This window comes from Lynx canadensis, chromosome B3, assembly GCF_007474595.2.
Source record: "Lynx canadensis isolate LIC74 chromosome B3, mLynCan4.pri.v2, whole genome shotgun sequence".
Lineage (NCBI taxonomy): Eukaryota > Metazoa > Chordata > Mammalia > Carnivora > Felidae > Lynx > Lynx canadensis.
Genome location: NC_044308.2, coordinates 62,867,465 through 62,890,509, shown reverse-complemented (window position 1 = coordinate 62,890,509; position 23,045 = coordinate 62,867,465). Strand labels below are relative to the sequence as shown.

Below are 23,045 nucleotides of genomic sequence, written 5' to 3'. Positions count from 1 at the left end.
ATCTTCTTTGTAGCTTTCAGAACCAAACCTTCTCTCTCTCTCCAAGGGCTTCTTCCTTCATTAAATATTTATTATTCCAGCCATCAGGGAAACAGCCCAGGGCAAAACAATCAAACCTCTGGTCCTCAGAGAGCGGACTTTTCTTTTTTTCTTTTTTAAATGTTTGTTTATTTTTGGGAGAGAAAGAGAGAGTGCCTGGAGCACAGGTGTGAATGGGAGAGGGGCAGAGAGGGGGGGACCAAGGATCCCAAGCAGGCTCTGCTGACATCTGCAAGCCTGGTGTAGGCTCAGACTCACGAACCCTGAGATCATGACCTGAGCCGAAATCAGATGCTTCATCAACTGAGCCACCCAGGCACCCCAGGGACCTTACTTTTCTAGTGCTTAAATTTCAAGAGGTTTTTTTTAACCTGAAGTAGTAAAAAAGGTAAATATCCCCCTTATACTAAAATAAAAACATAACTTTCTGGCGATCTGGTAACTTCTCTTTCTAAACACTGAGAATCAGGACATAGGCCCACTAAACAGCCGAAATGGGAGTTACAAAGTGTACCCGCTGTACTCCGGGCAAAGCCTGTAAGACTTCCCTTCCAAGCTACTTTATATTACTTATACATGCTTAATTATCAAGTTCTAAGGCTGCAGAAAAATGAAAGGAAAAGGTGCTGCTGTACGTGGGGATATCAGTAATCCCAGAATTTACAGTTGGTGGTCTTTGTAACAAGAAAGAAGATTAACAAAAGCAAACAAAAGCAATAAAAGGCTGGCAGAAGAATTCAGATAGCTGTCTGTGGCTCCTGGCCCAGGGTGAATAGCCTCTGTACTTTCATAGGCCTTGCAGGCAAATAACTGATGGCCATTAACAAGAAGCAGAAGTGTAGTCATTCAACAAGTACTTATTATCACCTGCTGTTTGCCAGTCTTCAGGGAGAGGTTACGCAGGTCCACAACCCTTTCTCGAAAACGCTAGCGATCTGTTAGTTTTAAAAATTCAGAAGTGTTTGTGTTCACGTCCCTGTGTGCACATTCCATACCTTGATGTGGGGGCTGGTGGGGGGGCAGCATCCAGAATTAAACACAATGAAATGTGAATGTTCAGCTATTCACACTGACTGGGATCAATAAAGGCTTTTAATAGCCTCATCATGTCAGGCTGCCAATTTGCTGCCGATTTTGCTGTCAATAAATTCAGATCAGAATTTATTGACCTGAATAAGTTTCAGGTTTCTTTAACTTTTTGGGGGGATGTGTTATTATGTAGATTTCAGTTCACGAGCATATGTATATCATTTATAAACATTTTGGGAGTGAATGCTAAAAATTATTTTATATACTAAAGATCAGATACTACTAGATTAAAATTTAATTTACTCTAGAGTTACATGTTTATTATTAATTATTTTGGTTTATTTTCCATGTCAACAAAGGTCTGTTTATTTATAATCTGATGTCTGTCCATTGCAAAGTTTCCTCCCAAAAGCTTGCTTCTGTCCTTGGGCCTCCCAATAGTATACGAGAGTCCTTGTTTTCCTACTTTTTGCCAATATTGTGAACGTCAGGCTTTTTCATCTTTGCCAGTAGGCAGATGAAACATTTTTTTTTCCTGCTGTATTGTCTATTTTATTTTATTTTATTTTAATTTTTTTAGTAGTCTCTGTGCCCGGTGTGAGGCTCGAACTCAGAACCCTGAGATCAAGAGTCACACGCTCACCTGACTGAGCCAGCCAAGCACCTCATGTATTTTTTTTTCTTATTCATTTGTCAGCTATTTTATGTTTAAAACATTTTTGAGGGAGGAGGCAGAGTGAAGGAAACAGGATAAGAAAGTGGGCTCCAAGCTGACAGCAGAGAGCCTGATGGGGGCTTGAACTCACTAACCGCTAGATCATGACCTGAGCTGAAATGGACACTTAACTAATTGAGCCATCCAGGGACTCCTTCTTTTAATTCTTTCATGACTTTGTTTTATTTATTTGTTTGTTTGTTTGTTTTTATTTATTTATTTTTGAGAGGAGGGAGGCCAGAGAGAGGGAGAGAATCCCAAGCAGGCTGCCTTATCAGGCTTCTTTATCCATTCATCAATCTATGGACATTTGGGCTCTTTCCATTATCTGGCTATTGTCAGTAGTGCTGCTATAAACATTGGGTGCATGTGCCCCTTCAAAATCAACCTATTGTATCCTTTGGATATATACCTAGTGGTGCAATTGCTGGGTCATAGGGTGGTTCTATTTTTAATTTTTTGAGGAACCTCCACACTGTTTTCCAGAGCGGATGCACCAGTTTGCATTCCCACCAGCAATGCAAGAGGGTTCCCCTTTCTCCAAATCCTTGCCAACATTTGTGGTTTCCTGAGCTGTTAATGTTAGCCATTCTGACAGGTGGAGGTGGTATCTCATTGTGGTTTTGATTTGTATTTCCCTGACTGATGTTGAGCATCTTTTCAGTGTCTGTTAGCCATCTGGATGTCTTCCTGGAAAAAATGTCTGTTCATGTGTTTTGCTCATCTCTTCACTGGATTATGTGTTCTTTGGGTGTGGAGTTTGGTAAGTTCCTTGTTTAGATACAGCCTTTTATCTGGTACGTCATTTGCAAACATCTTCTCCCATGCCCTCCGTTTGCCTTTTAGTTTTGTTGATTGTTGTGTTTCTTCACTGTGCAGAAGGTTTTTTTTGTTTTTTTTTTTTTTTTTTTATCTTAATGAGGAGAAAAGAGACACATTCTTAAACCAGTTTATTTTGTTGGCCCTGAGTGTTAGGAAGTGCCCAGAGAAAAGCACATCAGACTCAGCAGCAGGGGATGTGTGGGGGCATTGGCTGTGGGCTCCTCTGTAACAGTGGAGGAGAGCATCTGGCTTCACGATCCCAAGGAGAAGCACATACAACTTCTATTTTATAGTTGCTTCCATTGCTACTTTTTATGCTGCTTTCATTTCACTTGCATTTTAATCTTTGAAACGAATTGGTTTTTTTCTCATGTATATTTTATAGTTAATATATTTTGTATCTGATACGTTCTGCATTGTGTTTTCCTCTTCCTTAGTGTTCTCAAAATTTTTTGGTTATCCCTTATTTTATTTGCCTGCAAATATTCCAGGAATTTGTTATTTCCTTGTGTAGGTTAAGTCAGAGAACTTTACCAACACTGTTCTCATAACTATTTATCTTTCAAATGCACAAAGGGTCCCCTCCCTACCCCCTCCCCAGCACATCCTGATTGTTACATCATTTTTAATGGAGCCCTGTTCAGCTCCAGGACTCCTTGAATGCTTTAATGTGAGCTAATGCTTGATATCCTAAACATAGCTTGTCTAAAAGCCTCTTCTCATGTTGAGAAGCCTCCCAGTTTGCTCAAGGAAAGCCTGGCAAATAGTCTGTTCTTATGTCTAAAGTCACTTTTCCTGGACTGTTCTCCCCCCCCCCCCCCATGTGCCTGTATTGGGTAGGATTCACTTTGGCTACATGTTAAAGAAAACTTAACAAAATTCACTTTGCTGCAAGCAGAAGTCTGGAGTCTAGGGCTTTTTCTAAATTGCTGTTCATGGTCCAAAATAGCTGCCTGAGCTCCAACCATCATATCTGCATTCCAGTCAGCAGGAAGGAGATAGGGATGAAGAAGTTGCCTGTGTTAGTTCTTTCATCTTATTAGCCAGAGATTAACCCAGTGGCCACACTTAGCTGCAAAAGATTGCATCCAACTAAAAAATCAGGGGCTCTGGTGCCAAGAAATAGGGAGAGAATGGATATTGGGGGAACAATTAATAGTCTGCTGGGAAATACCCTGAAGTTTATGTCCTATGGAGAAGAATATCATTCTGATCCAGTTAAATTGTGAGCCAAAGATAAAGGCCTTGAAAGTAGCAGACACCTGGGGGTGCCTGGGTGGCTCAGTCACTTGGGGAACCAGACTCTTGATATTGGCTCAAGTCCTGTCTCACGGTTCGTGAGTTCAAGCCCCATGTCAGGCTCTGCACTGACAGTGCAGAACCTACTTGGGATTCTCCCTTGTCTCTCTATCTGCCCTTTCCCCACTTGTGCTCTGTCTCTCTCAAAAAAAAAAAAAAAAAAAGGTAGCAGACACCTGATAGTTCAGTGCCCCGCTCTTGGAGCTAGTTTTACTGGGTACTCAGACCCAGACAAGCTGGTAGATTTTGTCCAGTATGTCATTCCTCAGTGGCCTCGGTCTGTTCCTTCATCCAAGCCACCGTCACTGGGCTCGTGCACCTGGTAAAGCTCTGCAACCTCTACACACCCAGGAGTCTCTTTGTTACAAAACTCCTTCCTCTTCCTCAAAGTTTGTTTTGGCATTACCTGGCTCACCGCCATTGTCACTGCTGTGCTTGGTGTCCTGTTGTGGAAATAACGGGAACACTAGACCTGCATGGTGTACGGCTGGTCCAGCCCACGAGGGTCTGCAGGGTGCTTACAACTTCTTTAGGCCCCAGTGTTCTGTATATGCTGTCCCCCCTTGTGCTTCAGGTACTGCCGCAGAGGCCTCCTCCCCTGAGGCTTGCCAGCAATCTGTAACTGGATTCACTGTGCTTTATGAAGCATTCCCTTTAGTAAAGAATATCTTCAACCTGTGTAATCCCCAATCGGCCTCGTTTTCTGAAGCTGGCTTCCTGTTCCCGTGACTCTGTGCGCACAGTGAAGGGCTCTCTGTACCGTTTCCTGTAAGGCCTGGTTACAACTGACATACACTTTTCACTTCCCTGATGAAGACAAAAGGGAAATGTTAAACCAGATCTGCTATCTTCCTGTCCGGGGATACCTCACTTCATGGGGTACGTGTCTGTGTTGTTGGAAGTTCATTTCCACCCTGGGCCCAGAAAGACCTATTCTTTGGTTTACGTTTGTAGTTTCTACTTACGCAGCTTGCTGATAATTTTAGTTCTGCTTATGTTGACCTAATTCTTGCTCCTTGAAGCTATAGAGGGCTACTCTCGTTTGTTGCTTCAAAAAACAGAAGATCGGCTGTTAACTCCTGGGTGGTGTGCTTGCATTATAACATCTTGACTGCCCATTGTACATTGGGCTTGTCAGGTGCTGAGTATTTTACTTTAAGAAAACCGTTTGTGTGGCATTTCTCCTCATTTTCTTACCTATTTCTTTGGCCTCTTGTAAGCTATTAGTCATACAGAGTTAGAGCAATATTCTCACGGTTTGTTCTGAATAAAATTTTCACTGGTCAACAGCCAAGCTAGAATGAAAGGCAGAATAATGTGTAAGGAAGATTTATTTTTTTATTTTTATTCTTAAAAAAAAATTTTTTTTTTGTGTTTGTTTATTTTGAGAGAGAGAGAGGACAGAGCACGAGCAGGGGGAGGCAGAGAGGGAGACACAGAATCTGAAGCAGGTTCCAGCCTCTGCACTGACAGCAGAGAGCCTGACATGGGGCTCAAACTTAGGAACTGTGAGATCATGACCTGAGCCAAAGTTGGATGCTTAATCGACTGAGCCACCCAGGGCCCCATATTCTTTTTTTTAAGTGACGATTTATTAGTATAAGATAAATTGACCCCCCTCCTACTTTTGATACTAAAGCATTCTCTGTTTTCTGAAATGAATATATAATAGGGAGCAAAAATGTACTTTCTTTCTTTCCTTCTTTCTTTTCTTTTCTTTTCTTTTCCTTTTTCTTTTTTCTTTTCTTTTCTTTTCTTTCTTTTCTTTCTAGTAAGCTCTCTATGCCCAACATGGGGCTTGAACTCCCAATCCTGACATCAAGAGTCTCATACTTCACTGACTGAGCCAGCCAGGTGGTCCCAAAAGAGTATTCTCTTGGCAAAATGATAAGTTGGTGATCATAATGTCTTTCCAAACTTTGTGGCCCGTAAGATGAGAAAGGCTGAAGAGGTTTGATCTGGTGGAGAAAGCACTGGTAAAATTTTGTTTGAGTCTAGCCTTTCTCTCAATTTTTACATCCCTACCATGCTGGATTCTTGTTAGAAAATGAATAACAGTAACAGCAAAGACTGGTTGGAAAGATTTACTTCAAAATAATCTCAGGTGGTGTTTGCGGGTAGGGGTAACATATAGATACACAAGGTTGGCCATCAGTAGGTAATTGTTGAAACTGTATGGTAGGCACATGGAGTTCATTGTATCGTTACCAGCTCTTGTTTGAAATTTTCCATAATAAGAAGTTTCCTCCAAAGTGAGTCTGTTGAAGAAGAATGGCTGGTCATGGCAATAATCTTTCCTTTTCTTCCTAGCAACTAAGTATCTTAGCGGCTCTTAGCAGCTAAATGCTTCCTGTGCAACGTTCTGTCTAATGTATAGAGCAGGGAACGGCTGTCTGCCATGGTTAGAGGGGAACTAGGAGGCCTGGAGCCCTGTTAGTTCAGTCTCACACTCAAACCTTTGAGGCTCCTCCGCGGAAACCCACCAGCTTCTCCCTGCTTGTTCTCATGTTCCTCTGTCATTCTAAAGAAGGGCCCCTCCTCCTGTCTGTCTCTCTTGTGCCCAGGATCCATGGCTGTCTGCCCTCTGATAGGTCCTAATTGTGTCTCTTTCCAGTTCTTCTGTAGTATTCCTTCCCATCAGCATCCTCACATGCTCTAGTATCTCTCATCTTTAAAGACGGAGCAAGAGATACCTCCCTTGCTTTCACATCCTCCTCTGTCTGTGGCCCCATTCTCTGTGCACTTAATGCCCAAACCCAAACCTCCCTGAAGGGCTTGTCTAGACTCACTGAGTCTCACGGTCACTCCTCATCACACCAGGGTCTGCGTTCGGTGCCTGTGGAGCCTGCTCTTGGCAAGGTCACCTACAGGCCCGTGTTACCCCAGCAGGGGATGGTCTCTGTCCTCATCCCGTTCCACCTCAGGAGCATCTGGGACAAGGCCTGCTCCTTCCGTTTCCCTCCCTGGAGGCCCAGTCTTTTTGTCCACCTATCTCACATACACCTTCTTTCTCCTCTGCTACCAACACACTGAATTGTTACAGTAGCTTTTGACTCTTGCTCTTACTCTACCTTGTTCACTCTTTACTCAGCCACCAAAGTGATCTTTCAAAATATATGTTGGATCATATCATTCCCATCTTAAAACCTGCCCGATATTTCACCTGGCTGACAAGGCCCTTTGTGCCCCGGCCGATCTTCATCACACCTGCTTACCTGGTTTCCGCATCCCTCCTCTGTTCCAGGCATGCTGGCCTCCCTTTGGTTTTTGGAATACACCAACCTCTTGCTCACTTTGAACCTCTTCACATGCCTTTCCCTTGTCTGGAATGCTCCGTCTCTGGCTTGTCTCAGCTTAGGTGTGATGTCCTCAGATGGGTCTTCCTGATGACCACGTCCAAGTATGTTCCCTCACATCCACTGCCAGTCGTTCTCGAATTAGAGTGTAGGGAGACAAGATTTTGCTTTTGTCTTCTTAGGGGTCTCTGGCTAGATATGAGAATTTAATTGATATGAGATGAGGCAGATCAACAGGAAAATAGCATACAGATTTTTTACACGTAGATAGGAAACCCCATAGGAAAATGAAGACCCAAAGAAGTGGCCAGACCTCAGTGTTTAGATGGTGGGTTGAACAAAGAGAGGGAATTGTGGAAAAGTAACTAACAAATCTGGGGAGGCTGAAGAAAGACAAGAGTCCTTTTACCAAGTTCTGTTTGTACAGAATTCTCTCGGCCTCGATATTCTGTCTCTGGTAGTGAGAAGATTTCCTTCTTAATATAGGAGGGCATCTTTCACATGAGAGTTTTATCGCCTGCTTTCAGGAAGAAAAGAGAAGGTTGGAGGGCCTTTCTTGCACCTTCTGTTTTTAAGAACCCTTAGCTCGAAATAATGCTTATGCCAAAGTGGCGTATTTTGGGGTGCCCTATTCCATCACCGTTCAAGAGCATCACACCTTGTCTTCAACAGCACTTTCCGAACTTGAATCTGTGTATTTATTATTTGTGTTCCCAAGTTCCGTGACAGCTGGAACCACGTCTGTTTTCTCTCTTTGGTGTGCTACCAGTGCCTGACAGAGCGATGCCCAATAAGTGTGGGTGATGAGGCGTGATGGCTGAATGAGTAGATAAAAGACCTCCTGGCTCACAGGGTGTTTAACCCTTCCAGGACCACGCAGAGCCTTACCGCAACTTTTAGCAAGGATTAGGATAAAGCCTCATGAAAACTGACCTTATGTATTTTATACGCATGGTTGATGAGAATTTTGTTTATTATGTAATTCGGGGTACCGTGTGTTGTAAACATCTGTTAGGATTTAGTGTTGCTAAGTGCTTTCTTGCCCCTGAAAGATTTTTATGCCTTTCCTTTTCTGGGAAGTGTGAAAGAATGTCACATTTCCCTTTTTGCCCTGGCTACTTGTGTGTTTCAAGACAAAGTCAAGGCTCAGCCCCAGCAACTCGGATCGGCACTAGCAAGGGAGCAGCTAATGAGAAAGACACAGGTTTGGAGTCAAGGTTGGATCTGAAATCTGGCCTTGTCGCCGTGTACCTGTGGGCAAGAAACGGAAACTTTCTGAGCCCGAGCTGCTTGCTCTGTAGAACAGAGATGGGGCCTACCTGGCAGAGTTGGTGAAGTGCCTGGACCAGGAGAGTACATGTTTCTTCCCTCAGCGTCCCTTCTCTCAGGGATGAAATTATAGATAATTATAGATATTATAGATAACATAGATATTATAGATAATATCAGCTGCCTCAGACCTTTTTTGGAAAAAACACATTTAATAAGTTAAAGAACAATAAATAGAATATTTAGTTATTTGGCGAAAAGCAGTTGGATGAAAGCATGTCCAAGTTAGAAGAGCCATCAGATTTCCATGATAAGGTTTTCACTTGTTATTATCTCATTACTCAGATTCCAATTGAAACTCTTCCTGCTCAAGAGGTCCTTCCTTGGCACACCTGTCTGACTCTATCATTTTGCCTTCTTTTCTTTCTTTCTTTCTTTCTTTTTTGTTAATGTTGATTTATTTTTGAGAGAGAGAGAGCAGGAGAGGGACAGAATGAGCGGGGGGGGGGGGGGGGGGTAGGGGTGGGGGACAGAAGATCTGAAGCAGGCTCTGTGCTGACAGCAGAGAGCCCAATGCGAGGCTGGAACTAACTCAGGAACAGTGAGATCCTGACCTGAGCCGAAGCTGGATGCTTGACGGGCTGAGCCACCCAGGTGCCCCTGCGTTGTTTTCTTTTTTTTTTTTTATTTTTTATTTTTTTTATTTTTTTTTTATTTTTGGGACAGAGAGAGACAGAGCATGAACGGGAACGGGGGAGGGGCAGAGAGAGAGGGAGACACAGAATCGGAAACAGGCTCCAGGCTCCGAGCCATCAGCCCAGAGCCTGACGCGGGGCTCGAACTCACAGACCGCGAGATCGTGACCTGGCTGAAGTCGGGCGCTTAACCGACTGCGCCACCCAGGTGCCCCCCTGCGTTGTTTTCTTTACAGCTCTCATCACTACTGAGAATACTCATTTGCCTTCTTATCTGTATTGGCCAGTTAGGCTCATGTCTGTCTGAATTTACCCCTGTACTCCTAGCCTGTAGATCAGTACCCATGCATAATCATGTGATCAGCGCTCAGTAACATCTATTGAATGAATGGAGGCTTACGTGGAATGTTTGGCTCACTCCTTAGATAACTTTGAAAGGGAAAATGCAGTCTCTCTGGCACAGGTTTTGTTTTTAAACCACACTTTAGGAAAAGATGACCGAACACCTATATAAAAGTACAACGACATGTACTATTTGAAAAGTTGAACATTAGAGCTAGATGGTCATTATCTTAATTGCTCATGGTTGGCTCTCTGGGGCAGGAAAAAAAAAAATTTCTTTTTCTCTTTTAGGTCAATGAGCCTCCTGAAATCAATTTAGTTCTGTACCCTCAGGGCCTAACTGGTGAAGAAGTATACGTGAAAGTGGATTTGAGGGTCAAATGCCCACCAACCTATCCAGATGTGTGAGTACATTTATGAATACCTTTTGATGTGACATCACTTCTCTGTTTTGACATCATGGAAACAGATTGACATTAATGGTATTTTCATCTTCCTGCCTCCATTCCACTTAAAATTTCATTCCCTGTCACCTGTATTTCATCAAAACTACATCAGCAGTAAACATTTTTATGAAACCTGTCTCATGTTAAGTCTGCTTACAGTGGTAGAACAGTCACTCCAGATACTAATATTTGCTCCGTGACCAATTGTTTGCGTTTTCTGATGTGTTAATTTTCTTCTTTCTTTTTTTCTTCTTTTCTGATGTGTTAATTTTTGTTTAATTCTTCCTAAATTGGAAAGAGGAACAATCTAGAAGAAAGGGATGGGGCACCCGGGTGGCTCAGTTGGTTAGGCGTCCAACTCTTGATTTTGTCTCAGGTTGTGATCTCAGAGTTGTGAGATCGAGCCCCGTGTTGGGCTCCACGCTGAGCACGGAGCCTGCTTGGAATTCTCTCTCTCCATCTCCCTCTGCCCTTCCCCTGCTTGCATGTGTGTGTGCATGCGTGCACACACTCTCTCTCTCCCAAAAATAAAAATGAATTAAAAAAAGAAAAAGATAAACGTATGAGAACCAGTAGACCCTTGTATACTTAGTTTTAAAATATGGTTGGTGTTAAAACTTAGAGTAGCAATAGCTTTCTGGACCTAATGGAAGTTTTATTCCCTAGAGGAAAAAGGACTTTTGAGTCTCTCTGTTACTAGGGGCACTGCTGATGTGTCTCCACCATGCAGGGCTTGCTGTATCCCTGGCCCTACCCAGTGATGCTAGAAGTGCTCTTCAATCTGTGAGACAACCGCAAGACCCCACCATTTTCAAACTCCCCCTGAAAGCATACTGCCTCTGGGTGAGAACCACTGGTAGAGCAAGAGCGTTGGCAATCAGTAGTCAAGTATTGCATGTGAGCAACTGGGGTAGGGGCCAAGGGAGGGAGAGAGAATCCCAAGCCACCTCCATGCTACCAGCACAGAGCCCAATGCAGGACTCGATCCCACGACCCTCGGATTGTGACCTGAGCGGAAATCAAGAGTCGGACGCTCAACTGGCTGAGCCACCCAGGCACCCCACGTATTGTCTTTTTGAAGTATATGTATATTTCGTGTAATCTTTCCTGAGACATTACACACGGAGAGGCAGATTGGCTTGGATGATATTTGTGGTTTGAGCTTCATGTGCAGGAACCAGTGGAGAAAAGTGACAAATAAAAGGATGCAATGCCTCACGGAGTGGGTGGTAAATTTATGGAAATTTGTTATCCAGAAAATTCAGAGAGGTCAAGATGAGCTGCTTGAATTTAGTAATTTTAGTAATTTTGCCTCTAACACTGCGCCTAGAGTAGGTATAGTAGGTATTTAGAAAGTTAATTAATGAATTAGTAAAAGGGTAATTACATTTATGAAAGAAAAACAAGGCAGTGTCTCTCTAGGTTTTATTTTGCCTGACACCAAATAGGTGGTGTCTTTTCTGACAGCTGGGTTCAGTTTTGATATGAACTAGCCATGTTTTGTGGTTGTCGTTGTTTGAGACAGAGACAGAGGGTGCAAGTGAGTGGGGGGTGGGGGAGCAGAGAGAGGGAGAGAAAGAGAGAGAATCCCACAAGGGGCAGAGAGAGAGAAGCAGGGCTCACCCGATGTGGGGCTTGCGCTCGCCAGAAGTGGAGCTCGAGCTCTCTTGAACTGGGGGGCACGAAGTTACCCAAAGCTGGGCTCCTGGTCCGTGAGATCATCACCTGAGCTGAAGTCACATGCTTAACCAGCTGAGCCACCCGGGTGCCCCACAGACTAGCTGTGGTTATTGCAGACCTCACGAGTTAAGGGCTCAGTTCCACAAAACTTCAAACCCCGGTTGCACGTACTGCATTTCCAGTCAACCAGCCGTAAATATGGCCTTCAACCCTGTCCTTAGGTTTGGAAATTTGTTAGAACAGCTCGTAGAACTCAGGAAGGCTTTGCTTTCAACTAATTACCAGCTGACTATAAAGGATATAACACAGGATGAGCAGAATGAGATAGGTATGTAGGCAAGGAATGTAGAGTTTGTCTGCCTTTGGACATTGACAGGTATTCCCTGGGGACACAGTCACCCCTGATTGAGAACCACTGCACTAGGGGACCATTCTGGCAAATCTTGATGTGTCTAATTGATAAAAATATTTTGGGATGATTTATTGATTGATTTTATTTTGAGAGAGAGAGTGTGTGTGTTCCTGTGTGCCAGCAAGGGAAGGGTACAGGGAGGGAATCTCAAGTAGGTTCCATGCCCAGCATGGAGTCCGACTGGGGGGGGGCTTGATCTCATGACTGTGAGATTATGACCTGAGCCAAAATCAATAGTCAGACACTCAGGGTGCCTGGGTGGCTCCAGTCAGTTGAGTGTCTGACTTTGGCTCAGGTCATGAACTCAAGGTTTGTGAGTTTGAGCCCTGTGTAGGGCTCACTGTGCTGTCAGCACATTGCCTGCTTTAGATCCTCTGTCCCCCTTTCTCTCTGCTCTACCCCCTCCCCCACCCCTGTCTCTGCCCCTTCCCTGCTTGTGCTCTCTCTCTCTCTCTCTCAATACATTGAAAAAAAAAATTTTAAAAAAACAAAAAAACAAACAAAAAAAACATTGGAGTCACCCAGGTGCCCTGGGATGATTTCTAAAAAAGAAAAAAAAAACACGGAAATGATTATAAAAGAGCCATAAAGTAGACATTATAATCTCAGCTATATAAAATTATAAATTATGTGCCAAGGACATAGCTGGAAAAAAATTGGGGCGGATTTTTAAAGTTTAATTTAATTGTAGATGGGTTTTTTCATCATTCTATTAACAATGATTGCTATATAATGACTGCTGAATTAAAAAAGTTATGTAAGGCTTGACTTCGGGGAGCATTCTTATTGTTGGAGATAATATGGTACAGGAAAACTTTGTTTTTCTGCAAGATAGTCTTGGATGCAGATAGTCTTTGATGTGAGAGAGTTGTGGGTTAGATGGACCATACTCAGGACTGTATGTATGGCCTTTCCTTTCTTGTTCTCATATGTATGAACTCCTTTCTCTCAGGTTTCCATCTATCCAAGGAGATAATGATGTAGCAACCTAGCACACCAGGGCAGTGAGAGAACACAGAGGTAGTAAAATAGTAAAGGCTTTGCTAACCTAAAATCGCATCAGTTACTCAGAAATAATTGGTCGGAAGTAGAGTCAGCTTCTCTTCAGCGAAATCAAATAAAGTCGGTTTGATGTCAGTGAACTGTTATTAGATATCTATTGATGGGGAATCAAGGGGAAGCTGAGGAGTGGCAGCTTCGTACCTCGCACAGGAAAGTGTTGAGTCTCGCTTGTGCTCTGCAGGGAGACGAGCGTGCTGGGCATCCTTGCAGAGCACACACAGGTAGATTCAGATGTGAGTGGGTGAGTGAGCATTTCCACCTTGTTGGCAATCACAAGGAGTGACACAACATGCATGTAGTGGGGATGCTGGATGGATCGCTGAGTCCTCATCTGCTTTTTGGGTTTTTTTTAAAGATTTTATTTTTACGTAATCTCTGCACCCAACGTGGGGCTCGAACTCACAACCTCGAGGTCAAGAGTCACGTGCTCCACTGATTGAGCCAGCCAGGTGCCCCAACCAAGGCTTCATCTTGCCTGGTTGTGCTTGGCCTGTTTTATGCTGGAGCACAGGAATGAGCCCAGAGCACTTGGACTCTTGCGGGTGAACTGTGAGAGCTGGGTAATTGTTGGGGGCAAGTCAGAATTGTTGGGGGCTTCTCCCCCAGGGGGCACAGGTGACCCCACGTCAAGCACTGTGTCAGCAGTGTTGCTGGGGTGCCGTTGAAATCCTTTGAGATGAAGGGAAATGCTGCTGGTGGTATAGAAGCCTGTAGGAAATCCTGGGCCTCAAGGTTGCACTTAGCAAATATTAACGCAAAGAGGCCGTACTTTTTTGGCGTAACTCCTTTTTGTCTTTTTCTTTTCCAGAGTCCCCGAAATAGAGTTAAAGAATGCCAAAGGTCTGTCAAATGAGAGTGTTCATTTATTAAAATCCCACCTAGAGAAAGTGGCCAAAAAACATTGTGGAGAGGTAAGATGTGTTTAATTGGAGTTGTAAGAGGACAGTAGAAATCTCATCCCATTCACTAGTGTTCACCTTCCTGCCTTTTTCTTTGGCTTAGAGGCTGTTGCATTGCACCCCAAACCCAATTTTGATAAGAATGTTTTGTTTCTTGTTGATAGGTACAAAGAGGAACATTGTTATGTGTATTTTTTTTAATTTATGGTTTTGATTAATGATAATTCATAGAGTGTGTATCAATGGTATATTGATGCTTCAGAATTCTGAAAAGAGTCCATGTGACCCTGGCCCTACTGTGTGCACGCTTTGGACCTGGCATCATAACTTGATACTGACTTGAACCTTTATGTTGGAAAATGTTTGCAGACAATTTCTTTTTTTTTCTTTCTTCTTTTGTATATATTTTGGGGAGAGTGCAAGCAGGGTAGGGGCAGAGAGACGGGGACAGAGAATTCGGAGCAGGCTCTGCACTGACAGGCTGATAGTAGCCAGCCGATGCAGGGCTCTGACTCACAAATCATGAGATCGTGACCTGAGCTGCAGTCGGACACTCAACCGATTGAGCCACTCAGATGCCCCCAGACAAGTAATTTCTGACCAAACCTTGCCACCTGCCCGTGTTTCATATCAGAAGAGCTCATTGTTTTCCTTCTCGGTGATTAGCGACATACTCTACTCCTTCAACGTCCCTTTTGTATCTTAGCATTTCCATTTAGTTACTAATTCTCTTTTAATCCTCCGCACATGAAGATATGCATGAGCTTCCCCTTGGGTGGTAGATCTCTCTGGAGGGCTAGACTAGGTGACTTACTCTGGGTTTCTTAGCCCAGACCAGTTCCCTTCAAGTATCATCTGTCTTTTCCTCGCTTTTGTGTAAAATCACTCATATTCACATGAGCCTAGGCAGCTCATGCTGAAGTATCCCATCCTGTAAAAACTGAGAAGAGTTAAGGAAGGACTTACCCCAGGCCTCTGTGTCTCTTTTGGACTTGTAGTAAAGTGACTGGACTGTTTTCCAGTTATGTTCTATAACACAGCAAGTCACAGCATGACCCGCTCACCCCTCTCCCCCCACCTGGTACTGTTTCCAAGATGTTCAGTGATTGTTGAGCTACAGAGGTGATTGTAGAACAGCCTGGATAAAAAGCTAGTCCCTAGGAATTATTCCAAAGTTTTCTCTAAATAGTCTGATGTCTAACTGAAAAATAACGCGGAATTATATTGAAAATTCGACTATAGAATCCTCCGGCTTCTTGGATCCGTAATGTATGATATTTTTTTGAAAATATCTTTGTTTTTTACAAGACAGTAGTATTAATTGTATTCACTGAGCTGTACACTGGATCCCCAGAACTTATTCAATGTATAACCAGAAGTTTGTACCCTTTGACCAACATCGCTTCCCTTTTCCTACCCCCAGTCTCTGTTTTTAGGAGTTGGGCTTTTTTGGATTCCACATATAAGTGAGATCATCCAGTATTTGTCTTTTTCAGTCTGACTTATTTTACTTAGCATAATGCCCTCAAGGTCCATCTCTGTTGTTGCCAACAGCAGGATGTCCTTTCTCGTGGCCACAAAGTGTTCCTGTGTGTGTATATGTGTACCACATCCTTATTCATCCGTTGACAGACACGGAGGTTGTTCTCATGACTCGGCTTTTGTGAATAATGCAGCAATAACATGAGAGTGCAGATATCTCTTCAAGATCCTATTTTCATTTCCTTTGGTACCCAGAAGTGGGGTCGCTGGATCATATGGTAGTCTGTTTTTTTTTTTTTAATTTTTAATTTTTAATTTTTTAATTTTTTTTACATTTATTTATTGTTGAGACAGAGAGAGACAGAGCATGAACGGGGGAGGGGCAGAGAGAGAGGGAGACACAGAATCGGAAGCAGGCTCCAGGCTCCGAGCCATCAGCCCAGAGCCCAACGCGGGGCTCGAACTCACGGACTGCGAGATCGTGACCTGAGCCGAAGTCGGACGCTCAACCGAGTGAGCCACCCAGGCGCCCCTGTTTTTATTTTTTGAGAAAACAATCTCACTGTTTTCCACAGCGGCTGAACCAGTCTCATTCCCATCAACAGTGCACAAGGATTCCCTTTGCTCCACATCACTTGTTATCTCTGATCTTTTTGATGACAGCCATTCTAACAGGTGTGAGGCAATAGCTCATTGTCCTTTTGACTTGCATTTCCCTGATGATGAGTGATGTTGAGCACCTTTTCATGTACCTGTTGGCCTTCTGGATGTCTTCTTTGGAAAAATGTCTCTTCAGATCCTCTGCCCATTTTCTAACTGGATTATTTGGGATTTTGTTGCTGTGTATGAGTTGCTTATATATTTTGACTATTAGCTCTATCAGATAGGTGATGTACAAATATTTCCTCTCATTCCATAAGTTGCCTTTTCATTTTGTTGATGGTTTCCTTTGCTGTGCAAAAGTTTTAGAATTTGATATAGTCCCACTTGTTTATTTTTGCTTCTGATGCCCTTTCTTGGGCTTTCTCTTAAATTACAGTTTTTATTTTGAGAAAATTATAGATTCACATGGAGTTTTACGAAATAATACTAAGATCTCATGTACCCTTTAGTCAGTTTCAGGGATGTTATGTATATGTGCTGCCGAAGCGAGCACATCAGGGATGTTATGTAAGTGGAATCATACAGTATGTATTCTTCGATACTGACTTTCCTTTTTTTTTAAAGTTTATTTATTTTTGAGAGAGAGACTGGGAGTTGGGAGGAGCAGAGAGAGAGGCAATCCCAAGCAGTCTCCCATGATGTCAGCGCAGAGCCCGAACCGGGCCTCAGTCCCATGAACCATAAGATCGTGACCTGAGCTGAAACCAAGAGTGGTTGCTTAATCCACTGAGCCACCCAGGTGCCCCTTGGCTTTCTTTTCCCTGAGCATAATTCTCTAGCATATCCAGATTGTTGCATGTATCAGTAGTTATTATTTCTTATTACTAAGTAGTATTCCATGGTATAGATATACCACTGTTGATTTAGCCATCCACCAGGTGAAAGACTTTTGAGTTGTTTCTAGTTTTTGGCTATTAAAAAATGAAGCTGTTGAGTGATTCATATATAGGATTTTTTTTTTAATGTTTATTTTTGAGAGAGAGAGAGCATGTGCACAAGCAGGGGAGGGGTGGAGAGAGGGAGACACAGAATCCGAAGCAAGCTCCAGACTTCCAGCTATCAGCACAGCACGGGGCTTGAACCCACAAACTGTGAGATCATGACCTGAGCCAAAGTCAGATGCTTAACCGACTGAGCCACCCAGATGCCCCTATAGGGCTTTTTTTTTTTTTTATGTTTATTTATTTATTTAATTTTTTTATTAAAAAAAATTTTTTTATTACGTTTCTTTATTTTTGAGAGGCAGAGAGAGAGAGACAGCATGAGTGGGGGAGGGACAGAGAGAGAAGGAGACACAGCATCCAAAGCAGGCTCTAGGGTTCGAGCTGTCAGCCCAGAGCCCCACGTAGGGCTCGAACCCACAAACCGTGAGATCATGACCTGAGCCGAAGTCGGACGCTCAACCGACTGAGCCACCCAGGCACCCCTTATGTTTATTTATTTTTGGGAGATAGCACACATGAGCTGGAGAGGCACAGAGAGAGGGGGACAGAGGATCCGAAGTGGGCTCTGTGTTGACAGCAGACAGCCCAGTGGCGGGGGGGGTGGGGGGGGTGGGGGCTGAACTCACAAACCGTGAGATCGTGACCTGAGCCAAAGTTGGATGCTTACCCGACTGAGGTACCCAGATGCCCCTCATTAAAAAATTTATGTTTTTATGTAAATATAAATTTTCATTTCTCTAGAATAAATGCCCAGGAGTGCATTTGTGGGTGTATGTTAGTGGCATGTTCAATTTTGTAAGCACCTGCCAAACTTTTCCAGATTGGCTCTACCACTTTACATCCCACCACCAATGTGTGAGTGATCCCGTTTCTCCACATCCTTGCCAGCATTTGATGTTGTCGTTTAAAAAAAAAAAAAAAAAAGTTTATGTGTTTATTTTAAGAGAGAGAATGTTCTAATGCACACAAGCAGGGGAGAGGGAGAGAGAATTCCAAACAGGAATGAGCACAGAGCCCGACACAGGGCTCATTCTCAGGAGCCATGAGATCATGAAGTGAGCTGAAATCAAGAGTCGGATGCTTAACTGACTGAGCCACTCAGGTGCTCCAGTGTTGTCATATTTTTTATTTCAGTTGTGTTGTAATAGATGTTATCATTAATTTGGTCAACTTGGCTAGACTATGGTACCCAGATATTTGGACAAACGTTGTTCTAGGTGTTTCTTTGAAGGTATGTTTTTAGATGAGGTTAACATTTAAATTAGTAGAGTTTGAGTTAAGCAGATCACCCTCCGTAACGTTTGGGCCTCATCCAGTCCCTTGAGGGCTTTGACAGAAAAAGACTGGCCTCCCTGGAAGCGGAGGGAGTTGCCAGAGGGCTGTCAGACCACAACTGCCACAGCAGCTCTTTGCTGGGTCTCCAGCCTGCTGGTCTACCCCACATATTTTCAACTTTCCAGCCTCTGTAATTGTATGAGTCAATTCCTTAAAATCAGTCCCTCTCTCTGTACATGCACACACACACACACCCCTACCTTATCCTATTGGTTCTATTTCTCTGGAGCACCCTGGCTAATACAGATAGGTGTTGTGAGGTGATGGTGGGGTGGCTGGTATAAATAAGGAGAGGCTTCTGATGACGTCACATTTGAGCAGAGTGCTGAGAGAAGCAAGACAATCAGCCATATAGGTACAGAGGGAGAGAGGGACAGGAGCCACTGTGGAAAGCAGTTATTTTCATCTAGTCCTATATATCGTATCTGATGTGTTTGCACAGAAAATGCTACTAAATTAAATCGATTGGCAAAGGAAAACCCCTACACCGCTTGACTCTTCCCTCCTTTCTGGTGTGGAATTGGTTTCTCATTGGCATCACAGAAACTGCCTACTTTCCCCAACTTTTCTTAAAAGAGCTTGTCTTTGAAGAATTTGCATCCTACTTAGGCTCTAGACTTAACTATAAAGTGAAGCATATCCAGTGAATGCCACAGCTTCTGCTATAATCAGAAAATACATTGGGGTGCCTGGGTGGCTCAGTCGGTAAAGTGTCTGACTTCAGCTCAGGTCATGATCTCACAGTCTGTGGGTTCGAGCCCCTCCTCAGGCTCTGTGCTGACAGCTGAGAGCATGGGGACTGCTTCAGATTTTGTGTCTCCCTCTCTCACTGCCCCTCCCCCACTTGTACTCTATCTCTTTCTCTCAAAAACAAATAAATACTAAAAAAAATTAAAAAAAAAAAAAAAAAGAAAAGAAAATACATTAACTTCCTCCAACCAGAGCTGTGGTGTCTTTGTATTTGCTCCTCAAGAGGAAGGTAAGTGACCACCAAATGAACTGACTGTATTCTTGTGTACAGTGACTTTTATTACTAATTACCACCCTCTCAAGTCCCTTTAGAAATAAGAATTTTTAAACTGCCTTATTGTAATTGAGGAAAAAGAAAATTCTCAGTGGCGGTCCTCATCTGCAGAAGGAGCTTGGCATTCTTGACCTCGTTGGGGTGGGGGTTGGAGTGGTCACTTTGGGGTCCCAGAGACCCTTGTGCTATGAGCTTACCAACCTTAGATGTGATTTATGACTCCTAGAGGTGCGGGAAAGTGGCTCCTATGCTCACATAAAGAATGTCTGAGAGGGGGGCATTTTTCCTTCTGGTCCTATCCACGAGTGCTGCCCTAAGTGGGAATGAAATTCTTTCTTAGTATGGATCAGCCTCCTACTGACCTGTTACTAGCAGGGAGAGAGTGAGGCCTCAAAGTGTTTGCCTCTGTACCCCAAAGAATGTTTTCAGTACACTGTATGGACAGATGAAGGCTTTTAAGCTGGCGATGATTTTTCAGCTATCGTTATCTAGATAGGTTTTTTAGTTGGGAAGGGTACTTTATTTTTGTGCAGTGTTAACAAATACTTTTATCAGATTTGTTTGTACAGAAAAATATTTTTGTCAGATTTATTATACAGAAAATGCCAATAAAGTAAAAAAGGACTGTGAAAGAAAAGTGAAGTTTTTTGTCTGGTGAGCCCCCAAAAAGCTCTCTCCTGCCATGATTGCATCGTATATACCTAATTCAGAACGTGGCATGGCAAAGTGAGTGTCACCATTGTAAGCGGGCCTCTGATAGCCTGCCTGACTTTCTGTAGTCTCCTTTGGGCCCTGTCTTCCGGTCATTTTACCATCTGTGGTTGATTTTCATCTGCATGTTTAGGTGATGATATTTGAACTGGCCGACCATGTGCAGTCCTTTCTCAGCGAACATAACAAGCCCCCTCCCAAGTCTTTCCATGAAGAAATGCTGGAAAGACGGGCTCAGGAGGAGCAGCGGAGGCTGTTGGAGGCCAAGCAGAAAGTGGAGCAGGAGGTGAGACCCTTGTCCCTACCGTTCTGGGCGGCCGAGCCCAGAACACCGCGAGCTCCTCTGAGTTCTTTCTCTGTCTCTGCCTACACACTTATCTTTATTTAAGTTTTGCTCAGCATTTGATTCAAGAACTTTAGATTCGAATGAGGAGAGGCCCAAAGTGTAACTGAGAAATATTATGAGTGGTTTTCTCCATATATATATATATATATATATATATATATATATATATGTATGCATTTCCTCCCAATATATTCATGCTGCTCCTAGAACCCTCAGTCTAGTCCGAGAAGAGAAGAAGGTTTGTTTAACCAGACTTCTTTTATTTATGGTCTTTCTGAACTTGTTAACCTGCGCACAAATTCACTGAGGGTTTTTTTTTTTTTTTAAGTTATTTATTTATTTTGAGAGAGAGAGAATCCCAAGCAGGTGTTGCACCACCAGTGTGGAGCCCATTGGAGGGGCTCGAACTCACAAACCTGGAGATCATGACCTGAGCTGAAGTTGATGCTTAACCGATTGAGCCACCCAGGCGCCCTAGGAATTTACTGAGTTTTACTGAATTTTCTTCTTCCTTCTGTGGAACAAGTATCCCCTACCCAAATGAGTACCAAAGCCAGAGATTGAATTTTTTTTTTATGTTCACTAACCATTTGTATTTTTTTCTTTTAATCTGTTTGCACAAGTGTGTACACTCCTGTGTTATTTTTAAAATCCTTTCACCGGGGCGCCTGGGTGGCTCAGTCAGTTGATCGGCCGACTTCGGCTCAGGTCATGATCTCTGTGGTCCGTGAGTTCGAGCCCCGCGTCGGGCTCTGTGCTGACAGCTCGGAGCCTGGAGCCTATTTCAGATTCTGTGTCTCCCTCTCTCTGACCCTCCCCCGTTCATGCTCTGTCTCTCTCTGTCTCAAAGATAAATAAATGTTAAAAATAAAATAAAATAAAAAAAAAAAATCCTTTCACCAAAGAAAATAATATGTATCTAAGTTTCCTCCTTGATTTTTAACTTAGTATTTTTTGGTTTTTTTTCTATTTAGTCTTTTAATCAACTTACCTGGAACCCATTTTGGTGTGGGTTATAAAAATGAGCGTCCTAAGTTCTTTTTTCTCCATTTTTTTTCTTAGTTGATTTGTATTATTTCCTTTAAAGTGTACTTTAACTCTTTCTGTATACTAAGTTCTATTTGTGAGTTATCTATTTTGTTCAGTTTTTTTTCCTGGACTCCTTACCAGACTCTGAATTACTGTATCTTTTATAATAATTTAATATCTGAAAAGGCACATCCCCCTGTCTTCATTTTCCATTATTTATGCTTTTCTTTCTTCCTCAGCCATTCTTACCCACTTATCCTTACAGGTGAACTGCAGGATTGTTCTCTCAAAATCAAAACAAACTCTGCACTAGACTTATATATTCATTTAGGAAGAATTGACGTCTTGACAATATTCAGACTTCCTATCCAGGAATGTTCTTCTCCATTTATTTTTATCTCTTGGTGAGGCTTTCTAGTTTTCTTCCTGTAGATGTTACTATGTAACTATCTCTTTTTTTTTAATGTTTGTTTATTTTGGGGAGAGAGAGAGGCGGAGTGCGAGTGGGGGAGGGGCAGAGAGAGAGGGAGACAGAATCCAAAGCAAGCTCCGGGCTCTGAGCTGTCAGCACAGAGCCTGACGCGGGGCTCGAACCCATGAACTGCGAGATCATGACGTGAGCTGAAGTCAGATGCTTAACTGACTGAGCCACCCAGGCGCCCCTAGTATTACTATTTGTTGCAGTTATTTCTAGGGTTTTGTTATTCTGCTTTTCTTAGGTTCTTACTGCTGGTTTTGGGGTTTTTTTCCCCCCTTCATTTTGTTCATCCTGTGCTTATAAGTTAACACCTGTGTCTTTGTGGGCCCTATTCGTTTACTTCTATTTTTTTTTTTATTTTAGAAAGAGGGAGCGCATGAGTAGGGGAGATAGGCAGAGGGAGAGACAATCTTTTTAATGTTTGTTTATTTCTGAGAAGAGAGCACAAGCAGGGAAGGGGCAGAAAGTGAGGAAGACAGAGGATCTGAAGAGAGCTCTATGCTGACAGCAGCAAGCCCCACGTGGGGCTTGAACTCACTACACCTGGAATTTAGGGGACTCAAAAACGCACTATTTTTCTCAACCTTAATTCAGATCCACTTGAACAACAAATACAGGAGTTAAATGGATGGAGATCCAAATACTGCTTTGAATACTGAGCAAACTAGAGAATGCAGCTTAAGGTCTATAGCATGTGGGGGTGGTGCCCGGGTCATTGCCATTCCTGGTCAAGGCCCTGAAGACAGCTCAGCCCACCTCCACCACGTTGGCCCTACGCCCCTGTGGCCGAGGGCAGACAGACACAAATGTGTGTTCACATAGACAGGCAGACTTCAAAGAGGAGGGAATAGGTCAAGGTGGGGGAGAAGTGTGAGGCCAAGGGTGATGCTGTAGTGAAAGTCTTTCTACATGGAAACATGAAGAGTGGGGAGTCACTGCCCCTCCCCCCTAGTCTTGAAACCTTACTAAATGGGAACAACCACTGCAGAGGACCTGCTGCAACCGGCCTAACTATATTTTGCTGTCAG

At 43.3% G+C, this 23,045-nt stretch overlaps 1 protein-coding gene across 1 annotated transcript in view; it reads left to right on the top strand.

Moving 5' to 3' along the window:
- The window catches only part of EIF2AK4 (eukaryotic translation initiation factor 2 alpha kinase 4), a 97,786-nt gene that overhangs the window by 1,042 nt on the left and 73,699 nt on the right, over positions 1-23,045 (top strand). Inside the window, 3 exon segments of the mRNA XM_030318523.1 lie at positions 9,798-9,910; positions 13,915-14,017; positions 20,298-20,450. Of these exon segments, the coding sequence (XP_030174383.1) occupies positions 9,798-9,910; positions 13,915-14,017; positions 20,298-20,450 (369 nt within the window).